This window comes from Podarcis gaigeae, assembly GCF_964106915.1.
Source record: "Podarcis gaigeae genome assembly, chromosome: 8".
Classification (NCBI taxonomy): domain Eukaryota; kingdom Metazoa; phylum Chordata; class Lepidosauria; order Squamata; family Lacertidae; genus Podarcis; species Podarcis gaigeae.
In genome coordinates this window covers 70,370,280-70,381,868 of record NC_139684.1, presented here as the reverse complement: position 1 = coordinate 70,381,868, position 11,589 = coordinate 70,370,280, and the positions used below count along the sequence as shown (strand labels likewise).

Sequence of the window (11,589 nt, the reverse complement as noted above, 5' to 3'; positions counted from 1 at the left end):
TTTGACTGTGAAATAAAGATCTGTTTGTTTGTTTGTTTGTTTGTTTGTTTGTTTGTTTGTTTGTTTGTTTAATGACTTCGGGGGGTGGTAGATCACTGCCAGTTTTTGATATTGAATTACAGATCACAACCTCCTCAATGTTGGACATGCCTGTCATAAGAGATGAGCATTGTCTCCTGAGTTCCCTGGCTGTGACGAGGTTGCTTTGAAGCGAGGAGCGGTTTCCTCTCTCTCCCCAAAGGAGCAAGTGTGCAGCCTGTGGCAGCCTTGTGCTATTGGGAGGAAGCCAGGAAGGGGAGGCAGTTCCATGTACCCAAGGCATACTCTCTCTTTCTGCTGTAATACTACTTATAGGGAATATATGTTGAGGGACAGGTTGAGCTTGGGAGTGGGAAACTCTTCACTCCCTTACCCAACCCTTTTACCTAGTTACTTATTAACATTCCTTAATGGCAATATTTTTCTTTTCTTTAACCAGGCCATATGCACATATTCTTTCTGTACCTGTATCGGAAACGATGGCCTCTTATTCTGGTCAGACTCAGTACCAAGCACTGCAGCAGTCGCAGACATACGCTGTTTATCCTCAGACAACCCAAGCCTATGGACTACCTCCTTTTGGTAAGCCAGAGTTCTTACAGTAAAAGGTATTTTGTGAAACTGTGTATGTAAATTACTATTTTCCTTCATAAGAACCTAAGAAGAGCCCTGCTGTGGATCAGGTCAAAGGCTCATCTAGTCCAGCCTTCTCACTCTCACAATTTCCAGCGAGATACCAGGGGAAACCCATAAGCAGCTCTTCTTATATATATAATGCAAGAAGCCACACATGTTTCTGGAATGAGACACATGAGTCTTACATAAGAAACTGCACTTGCTTCATTGCCTGAATTATTGAATGTGAAAGCATCATGCATTTTCTAAAGCTATTTGGTATTCTTAATTTTGGGTGTGGGTGTGTTAACCCTAGCGTACTAACTTTATCATAATGGTTTACTAAGCTGCTCACAGAGAGTTTTCTAGTAATTTGATGGCAATTTAAAAAAATTCTTTGGTGAAATTCACCTAGGCACTATCTATCGTGTTACTGTTGTGATAGTACCACCCAACCTGCTGTCCAGCAGCCTTCTTTACCAAACTGATGTGGGAGGTCTCTGGCATGGTTTTGGAGAACCCTGGGAATATTGTCCTGGGTGACTTCAACATCCATGCTGAAACTGCTCTCGGTGGTCTGACTCAAGACTTCATGACCTCAATGTCAACCACAGAGCTGTTTCAAGATGTCTTTGACCTGTTACATAGTGAAGGGTACACGCTCAGTTTGGGTTTTGCCCTTGGTGGCACGTTTGGCGGCCTGGAAATAAGGTGGGTGGGCAGTTCTGTGACACTTTTTGATGAAGTTTGGGCTAATACTACCAGTTTCCCCCCACAGGAGTGGAGAACCAATTAAGATGGTCCAACCCCAGATACTTAATGGATTCTGATGGAGTTCTTGATACTCCTTTCTCGATGCTGGTGATCCTTCCCAGGCTCTCACTTTGCAGTGGAATGGCAAGATGTGGAATGGCATTGATACAATTGCTCCTGAGTGCAGTCTCTGGTGCTGCAGAATGTGTTTGGCCTCCTGGTATACTGGAGAGCTGCTTGTTAAGAAACAAGCCAGATGACATCTGGAGTGTGGGTTGTGGTGAAAGTAGCAAAGATGTAACAGTGTACTTTGCTGCCTTCATCTTATCCTCAAGTAAGCATTCAGTGGAGCTCTTCAGAGTGGTCCATTGGCTGTTGATATTTCTAACTTTAGGCAGAGCCCAGAACCCTTGGGAGACCCACTGTGATGAGCACTTTGAGGTCAAAGTCACCCACCTCCATAGTTAGTTTGATGCCATGGTTATCACAGCTCCGTCAGGTTTCTAATGTTCCATCAAGCCTTGTTTTGCGGGATCATTTTCAGTTTTTGCAGCCAATGACATGCAAGTTTATGCCCAGCCACATTCTCCCTCAAACCTTCATGGCTGATTAAAGCTAGCCAGTGTGAAAGGGCATAACTGGATGGGTCCAGGGTGTGGTTAATTGATCTTTGCATAAAGAGGTGGTGACTGCCGCCTTGAAGGAGGAAATGGTGCAGCCTCTCTTGAAAAAAACAACCGATTATTTAACAACTCCTACCGCTTAGTCTTAAATACCCTGTTTTGGGGCACAGTGCTCAAGAAAGTAAGGCAGATAGGGCTTAACAACCTAGGAAGGTAGCCCATCTAGAAGAAGGAAAACTTTGATCCTAGACCTCTGCTGCCTTGCAGGATATATTCAAGAGAAGAAAAGGCCAAGGAGTAAACCCTGTGCAAATCCAGAGTAGAGTCCCTAAGGCAGCTGGATGTCTCCTTGTATGCCTTCTTTCGGCAACTCCTGCAGCCAAGCTGATTCCTTGGGACCACCTCAGTGAGGCCAAGAGGGCATCTTGTCGTCTGGACAGCCCAGGACCTCCATACACACTGCTCAGGCTTGCAACCCGGGGAGGTCACTTTGGTGCTAACACAGCAGTTTGACCTCACCCTCAGAGGCACACTCTGAGACGGAAAGATATGACAATAGAATTCAGGCATTCTTGGATATTATGAATTATCTAAACCCCTTCCAGTCTGGGATCAGATCTGGCTTTAGGAGTGAATCAGGATGGATGACCTTTATCAGAAAAAGGATGAGAAGTGTCCCTGCTCTTTCTGCCCAATCTCTCATCAGCTTTTGATACCATCAGCCTTGGGTATTGGGGCACTGTTCTGCAGTTCTATCCTTATTTCCAGAAGTCAGTATTGGATGAGTGTTTCTTGGGCCCCTGGCCCTTGAGCTGTGGGATGCTGCGGGGCATTATGGCATCTCTGGTGCTATTTTAAATATCTATTAAGATGTTGGGAGCAGTCATTAGGAGTGAGGTGTCATCAGTATGCTGATGGTAGCCAACTCTATTACTCTGTAACATCAGGAGTGGTTATGAAAGCCATGGACCAGTGTCTGGATGCTGTGTTGGGCTTGATCAGGACTAATAAGCTCAGCTTGAATCCTGGCAAGGTGGAAGCTCTGTGAGGGAGCAGTTCCTGGGTCCAGGAAGTTAGTCCTGGGTCCAGGAAGTTAGTCCTGTTTGCCCTGGATGAGGTTGCACTCTCCCTCAAGGGCAGGTACATAGTCTGCAGGTACTTTTAGATCAAGCTCTGTCACTGGAGGTGCAGGTGTCTCTGGTAGCTAGGAGTGCCTCAGAAATTCTCGCAGATTCCCTGGGATGTTGGTCAGTGTGGTGTAGTGGTTAAGAGTGGTAGTCTCGTAATCTGGTGAACCGGGTTCGCGTCTCCGCTCCTCCACATGCAGCTGCTGGGTGACCTTGGGCTAGTTAAACTTCTTTGAAGTCTCTCAGCCCCACTCACCTCACAGAGTGTTTGTTGTGGGGGAGGAAGGGAAAGGAGAATGTTAGCCGCTTTGAGACTCCTGAAGGGGAGTGAAAGGCGGGATATCAAATCCAAACTCTTCTCTTCTTCTCTTCTTGGTCATTGTTATCTGGCTTATTGTCACATGTGATCATGGCCAGTGGCTCTCCAGGATCTCTCCATAACTTCTACTTTATCTGTTTAATGCCAGGGATTATACCTGGGATCTTCTCTGTGCAAAGCACATACTGACCTGTGGTCTCCCTCTCTACCCAACACATCTGATAAGTTCTGACAAACGAAGAGTTACCTCGAATCTGGGTCATTTTAAACATAGTTGACAATAGATAAAAGATTACAGAGGAGCACAGTAGCAGAGAGTCGCGTCTAGCTACTCTTGTACGTGACAGGATAGTTTGAGCAAAATAAATACCTTTTTTTCAAATTGATTTCATCAAGTGTGTGTGCTGTTCTCTTGTGCTTATCTCTCATGTATATTCTTGGTAATTGATCTTAAATGCACCATGCAGTAATTATCATTGAATGTGTCAGTGAAATATTCCTGTGGATAGTGTGCCACAGAAACAGTTCAGAACGGAAACAAATGCTGGTAACATTATCCTCCACACAACCAGCTCCCTGTAGTGCTGTGCAGGAATCGAAAGGGTGACAATCAGCTCCTTAGCATCAGTCTAGTAAGAGTTTCATTAGAAACGCCAGCACATTTTCCCCCTGCAAAGGCTTGGAAATTAACCTTACCATACCTCTTCTCCCTCTTTTAATTTTGGCTAGCTTTTCTCCCCATCTTCTTCCTCTTTGCTGTTTTCTCTAGGCTTGTGCCTCAAAATTTGCACATTAACCACCTTCCATATTTAGGTGATGGGTTTTGTCACTTGTACTCTGAGGCAAAAAGAATCTCATTGGGAAGCCTGGCTTGACCACCACCAATTTTGTTTGTAACTGGTGCAATTTATCTGATTCAGGTGCACTGTGGCCAGGTATGAAACCTGAGAGTGGTTTAATTCAGACTCCATCTCCAAGTCAGCACAGTGTTCTTACCTGCACTACAGGGTTAACCACAAGCCAATCCAGCCCAGCACATTATTCTTATCCTATTCAAGGTAAAGGTCAGCATGGTTATTTATCTACGTACCTCTTCCCTGTAACCCGGTCTAGAAACCGCGAAGAGGCCAGCACGTTTTTGTCTTTGTTTTGTGCATGCTTCTCTGTGCTTTGTGAGTCATGGTTCCCTCCCTCCCACCTTGCCTTAGCCTTCCCTTTTCACTGATTTGCCGAGATCCACTGTCTGTAACAGGGTCATTTTAATTTGCCATGCTTCTGAAACTCTCACAGAGGCAGGAGGGTGACTGTTCGAGAAAGGGAGGAATGGGTTACAGAAATCAAATGCATGCCACTGTTCAGCATGTCTGTGTTCGTTTCCCAATATCACTGGGCTCAAGCTATCAGAATGCATAGGGGCCTAGCTGTTAAGAGCTAGCAACTATTACTTTCTTTATTTTAGAGATTTGTACCCCACCTGTTGATCAAATGGTCTCTGTGGCAGATTGCAACAATTAAGAAAGGAAATAGCTATTCAATAGCTCTTGTTTTCCTAGCTAGTGACAGAGATCAATGTGTCCTTTTCCCCCACACTGCTGCAGTCCTGGTAACTTGGCAGTTAGAGTACTTTCTGACAGGGAAGAATCTCCTACAAGCTGCTTATTTTGGGCCAATGGCTGCATATACACTCCTGTTCCCTCCTTCATGGCCTGCTTTGCAGTTACCACAGTATCTTGTTGCCTCTGAATTAAACACACTGTAGCTACTGCTGCAAACCATGGTTTACCTCTCAACTAGAATTGGAAACTCTGTTCCAACCGTGGTTTGCAGGCCATCTGTTTTATGTTGGCATTTAGCTTATCCAGTTTGGATGTAACAACAAATTCTGGAGGGAGGAGGAAGAAGAGAGAGTATCTGGGCCCAAAGCCCATTCATGCTGTATCTGGCTGACTCAAGTTAAGCCACTTGCTGCTTCCTCAGATTGTGGTGGGAATATGGTTAACGCTCATTTCACTTACAGATGATTAGCTCCCCATGTTGTTAGAGCTGCTAGACGCAACTGTTTTAACTGTTACACATGCAGCAAGTGACCTGTTTCCATCCACATTTGCATGTGATGGTTTATGCTCCACCCCAATACTGACCTTGTTCACATGTCACAGTATTCCGTATTACCATGAACTCATCAATTTGGGTTTGCTTTGCTCCTCCCTGAAAATGTTTGGGGGAAACAAACAATGACCCCTGGCTTAGTATTATGTTCTGATTGGGAATCATGGTTTGTTGCATGCCAAACAGTTCAATTAGAATATAAATTGGCCACCTCCTTCCTCTTCGGCTGGAAGAGGGCTGCTGGTCTCAAGCTACTAAAGCTACCGTATTTTTCGCTCTATAGGACGCACTTTTTCCCCTTTAAAAATGAAGGGGAAATGTGTGTGCGTCCTATGGAGCGAAGACACCATAGCCCCGCGACCCTCTCCCGGCTGGAGAGGTGACGCGCGGCTCTTGCAGGAGCCTCCATAGCCGCGCGTCACCTCTCCAGCCGGGAGAGCGCGTACGGGGCTAAAGAAGCCATAGCCCCGCGATCCTCTCCCAGCTGGAGAAGTGACGCGTGACTATGGCAGCAGCCTCTCCGCTGCGCCTTTCCGCTGCTCCCAGACCTGCTCTTTGGGGCTGGTGGTGGGCTTCCCCCCGCCAGCCCCAAAGAGCAGGTCGAAAGGAACCTGAAGCCTGGAGAGCGAGAGGGGTTGGTGCGCACTGACCCCTCTAGCTCTCCAGGCTTCCAAGGTAGCCTCCTGAACGCACCTTAAACGGCACCTTGTTTTAGAGCGGGAAAACAAGAGGGGGGAAATTCTCCCACACTCTGTGCAGCGCTTCCTGCCGCTTCGCTGAAGGGGTGCTGGGCAGAGAGCGGAAGAATTTTTTTCCTTGTTCTCCCCCCTCTAAAACAAGGTGCGTCCTATTGTCCGGTGCGTCCTATGGTGCGAAAAATACGGTAAAAGCCAATGAACATGTTAACGTTAGTTACATCTCTGTTCTTTTAAGTATAGGGTATCCCCCCCCCTCACACACACACAGTGTGGGGGCCCTGATCCAGATCAGCACCCTAGCATGGAGTGGGAGAGGAATTTATTTTTTTAACTCTTTGCCTTTATATAGTCCTGATCTGGATTTGGAGGGGTGGGGGTGGGAGGAGCAGGTCCCTCACCTGCAGTTTGTATAAGAAAAAGTGCTTCCATTCTAGTAAATGGGAGTAGTTTTTTCCACTGCAAATTGCAGGCACAGGGCTCCCCCACACCTGTTTGGACTGGGCCCCTCACACTGGCCATTTGTGTGCAAAAAGCCTGCATTTAAACTAATGTAAAATGTAGTTTGACCCTAACCAGATTTTATATAAATGAACAGAATCATACTGCCTGTCTACATTTGATTTTGAAGTAACGCTTAGTTTTGTAGCACATTCAAGTAGGTATAATAACCTCTGTTTTTTACTCGAAAACATATAGTATTCACCCAGCTGGCCTTGTGTGAATCCTCATATTTCACAGGGTTTTTGTTGGGTTCATTAAAAAAACCCAGCAGTGAAGAGTGTGATCTTAATGTTCTGGTTACCAGTATGCAGCTGTCTCCAAAACAAGAAACCAAACCTCGACTCTGGCACATTGTGTGTACTACGGGTACATGAATTTCAAAAACTCACTTTTGGTATCACTGAGCAGACCTGGGAAGAAATGCAGACCCAACCGCTTGCCCATAAGATGGAAATGCAGACTGCTGGGATAGATTTGGTGTTTTTCATCCAGATCTTATGTCCTTGTGACGCATAGCGGGCTTATTGATCAAAAACAAGCTGTGAACAATGTCACATAAGTAAGATGAGGAGAGCCACAGCCAAGCAGCTGGTAGATCTGGACTGAAAACAACAGCATGCTATCGCCCCTAAGTGCAGCTTTCTTTTTCTTTTCCTTTTGTCAGTTGCATTAAGAATTGTAAGCTGCAATACAGCACCACTGGAAAAAAACTAGCTTTGAGAGCTTTCTGCTTATCACACAAACAGTCTACTATAAAACAATAGGCACACAAGCTGGAAGGAGCTCCCAGAAGGATTTCAGATGCTAATGTAGCTGATTTCCTAGAATTAAGTAACTTTCTATTGCCTTTGGTGAAGTAGGTCATTCACTCTGGGGGATTAAATTGTTTGCTTCAACTCCATTAAGATCATCTCTATAGGGCTGCTGCTCAGCTGTGGCATGTGACAGAGCCCCCTCTCACATTCAGCTCATGGCCAGTTTGTTTAATATGGAAATTCTCCTGCAAAGGGACAATTATTCAGCCCAGCACCCAGGCTTGAATACGGCATAGAGTGAGGCATGCTTAAACCCCTTGATTTCAGCCGGCTTCACCATGCCTAATGATATGTTGGCCTTAGTTTTTAAGAGGATCAACACATTATTATTATTATTATTATTATTATTATTATTATTATTATTAATTATTTCTAGCCAGGAAGCTGCTCTATGGTACTTCTTTCCACTCCCCGCCCCTTTCCTTTTTTTCTTTTCCAGCTGATACAACATTCTGTGACTATTGAGTATTCTCAGTCCTCCTTGGGCTGTCTCTGGTTTTGCTTCTTTTTATAAACTCTTGTCTTTCTGTAAACCTCTGAGTTCCCTGGAGCACACTGATATCACTTGCATGTTCTTCAGTAGCCTTATTTTGGCTCCAATCCTATTGGCAATCATCATAGTTCTCTATAGTGATGAAGATGATGATTGATTAGGTTGGATCCAGACAGTGTTATTCATACTTGAAACCAATATGTTGGTTAATTTTTCACACTGGTTTTCCTGAAAGGTAAATGCAGATAACTTAGTCTGTTGTTAGTAATATTGTGCAGTTGAAGTTATAGTTTCCCGACTTTTATGTATGGAAGGAACAATCTTTTTCATGTAGGTTTTTTTAAAAAATAAAAAACTACTACTATCTGGCAGAATCTAAAAGCATTGCTTCCAGAACTGAGGACACTTCCATCCTGTTTAGCAAAAGGATGTCTGTGGGGCAGCATTGTTGCTCAGTCTTTGCAAACTCCACCTTTGATTAAGGAAAGCACAATTGACACTAAGAATGCCAGCACTGCAGTTTCCCTGCTCCAATGCCATTTGGCTTTGCTGCTTGCACTTCTAACAGATTGACACATAGCCATCTGTTTGATTTTTACAGCTTCAAGTACCAACGCCAACTCAGTTTCCACCACCTCACCTGCTGTCAATATTTCAGCATCAGCAGTAGCCAGCATCTCTCAGCAGGTATGGTTTCCTCCCATAGAAATAAGCCTCCATCAAACTTATTTTACTCCATGCTTTTCGTTTTTGAATGGTAGGAAGCTTTTTATTATTTTTCAGACTGTATGCTTGAATGCTAACAGGGCAATAGTAAGCCATGTTTACTTGGAATAAGACTTACTTTGTTTTGCTGTCCCTTTCCCTCTTATTTTTGAATAGGAATATCCTACATATACAATTCTTGGCCAAAGTCAATACCAGCCATATTACTCAAGTTCAAGCTTTGGAGTTGTAGCACCAGCAGACAGCAGCACAGAGAGTCCCACCTTAGCAACAACCACGTATCCTTCTGAAAAACCAAATGCCATGGTGCCTACTCAGACGGCGCAGAGACATTCCTCTGGTAATATGATGGAAAAAGGATACTGATTTCAGAATGCCCCTATATGCTCATGCTGCTTGTATGGAAATGCTTATGTGTGTGCATATTGGGGTGAAGGGGTGGGGGACTCACCTATACAATAAGTTGTGTCTTAGTGCACCTTGGTCTGATTAATGCACTTTGCTTTTATCCCTGGGAAATTATTTTTTGCTATTCTACCGATTGCCTTCTGCCCCAACCCTCAGTCCCAAAAGGTCTCAACTTCCACTTTATTTTTTAATTATTTGCACATCACACCTTTCCCCCAAGGTGTACAAGGTGGCATACATGTTCTTCATACAATTATAGAATTGTAGAGGTGGAAAGGACCCCAAGGGTCATCTAGTCCAACCCCCTGCAGTGCATCTAGTCCATGGAAAGCCAAGTGTCCATGGAAAGCCCATGGAGCCCGGCCTTGGCTGGGGAGGGCGGGGTATAAATAAAAAATTATTATTATTATTATTATTATTATTATTATTATTAGCAGAGTATAAGGACAAATCATTATTCTGCTTGCGGAACCCAGGAACCGGTAATTCAGAAGCATGCAGCCTCTGATTCTGGGGGTAGCATATAGACACCATGACTTGTAGGCACTGGTCACCTCTTCCTCCACAAATTCATCTAGTCCCCTTTTAAAGCCGTCCAAGTGAGTGGCTGTCTGCACATCTTACACCAGTGAATTCCATCAAGTAGCCAATGAATTGCCATCCAGATGTGCCAGAGACACACAGAATTGCTCCCTAATAAAGGGGGACGCAAAGCGTGAATTAAATCTTATGCTAAAGGCCTACACAAATTGAAACCCAGATACTTGAAGGAATACCTATCTCACCTCAACCTGCCTGAACACTTAGGCCACCTTCAAAGTGTTGGAAAACGCCCTGGGATGCCCCTGCAGCCCCCAAACTCTGAGCTTCCTCCAGTATGCGCAGCTCTGGAAAATGCATTTCCCTTCTTACTCCAGTGCACTTCAGCAACATATATTAAATGATATATGCACACTACAGTGGTACCTCGGGTTACATAGGCTTCAGGTTACATACTCTTCAGGTTACAGACTCAGCTGACCCAGAAATAGTGCTTCAGGTTAAGAACTTTGCTTCAGGATAAGAACAGAAATCGGGCTCTGGCGGCACAGTGGCAGGCCCCATTAGCTAAAGTGGTGCTTCAGGTTAAGAACAGTTTCAGGTTAAGAACGGACCTCCGGAACGAATTAAGTACTTAACCCTAGGTACCACTGTAATCTTCTAGCATAACACAGCAAGAAGCATGAGACATCATAGAGCTAATCTACATATTTATTTACACACTATGTACAGGCAAAGGATTCATGGCGTCTTCTCTCTCCAGCTCCAAGAGAAGAACACACAGAAGTAAAAGCAAAAGTACAGTACATAGTACATACAATGGAAGAGATAAGACTGTCTTCCATTCCCACACTCTTCCCAGACAGGCATGTGATTTACACCAATCTCTTCTGCAGCATCGGAGGCATGAAATACTAACACAAAGACCCTCTTCTAGCTGGTTTCTCCACCATTTGAAATGTGGCGGGTGGGGAGAGATTCACATTTGGGATACTGATCTGGTGCCTACTGTGATTTTTTAAAACTCATTTATGTTTTGTACCACCCACAAATGTTTCTCACTCCCAGGTGTGTTATACTGCTGCCTCCTTTGTTGTTTTGGGTGCCATGTTTATTACTCTGCATTTTGTTCTATTCTTTGTGTTACACCAGCTGCTGTAGAAATGCAATGTATTGAGGGTTGGTATATTGATGCATAAAATAACAAGTCTGTGCTGTCCCTTTTTTCCAGGAGACCCATCTACAAGTCCATCTTTGCTGAGAGCGACAGCTAGTAAAGATGTAGAGGATCAGTCCAGGAAAAGCGTGACTGGGAAAAACAGGGGGAAGAGGAAAGCAGACGCTTCTTCACCACAGGACAATGAGCTCGAAGTTAGTCTCCAGCTATTATCACACATCTCTCTCTCTCGCTCTCTCCCTCCCCTCTCTCCAAAGCTTTAACACTGTGTTTGGTATTGGACGCAGGTGGCGCTGTGGGTTAAAGCCTCAGAGCCTAGGACTTGCCGATCGAAAGGTCGGCGGTTCGAATCCCTGCGGCGGGGTGCGCTCCTGCTGCTCGGTCCCAGCGCCTGCCAACCTAGCAGTTCGAAAGCACCTCCGGGTGCAAGTAGATAAATAGGGACCGCTTACCAGCGGGAAGGTAAACGGCGTTTCCGTGTGCGGCTCTGGCTCGCCAGAGCAGCGATGTCACGCTGGCCACGTGACCCGGAAGTGTCTCCGGACAGCGCTGGCCCCTGGCCTCTTGAGTGAGATGGGCGCACAACCCCAGAGTCTGGCAAGACTGGCCCGTACGGGCAGGGGTACCTTTACCTTTACCTTTACCT

General features: G+C 45.1%; 1 protein-coding gene across 10 annotated transcripts in view; it reads left to right on the top strand.

Annotated features, from left to right (window-relative positions):
* The window catches only part of EYA3 (EYA transcriptional coactivator and phosphatase 3), a 55,228-nt gene that overhangs the window by 32,028 nt on the left and 11,611 nt on the right, over positions 1 to 11,589 (top strand). For 7 of the 10 annotated variants that reach the window (XR_014567135.1, XM_083750815.1, XM_083750816.1 and 4 more), the window contains 4 exons: positions 479 to 621; positions 8,694 to 8,779; positions 8,975 to 9,158; positions 10,998 to 11,137. Coding sequence is in view for 9 of the 10 variants with exons in the window: in XM_083750815.1 (XP_083606941.1) it covers positions 479 to 621; positions 8,694 to 8,779; positions 8,975 to 9,158; positions 10,998 to 11,137 (553 nt within the window). In the remaining variant the exon portion in view is untranslated. Of the gene's footprint in view, positions 1 to 478; positions 622 to 4,396; positions 4,535 to 8,693; positions 8,780 to 8,974; positions 9,159 to 10,997; positions 11,138 to 11,589 lie in introns of all 10 variants that reach the window. The other 3 variants (XM_083750811.1, XM_083750813.1, XM_083750814.1) reach the window with 1 other exon arrangement.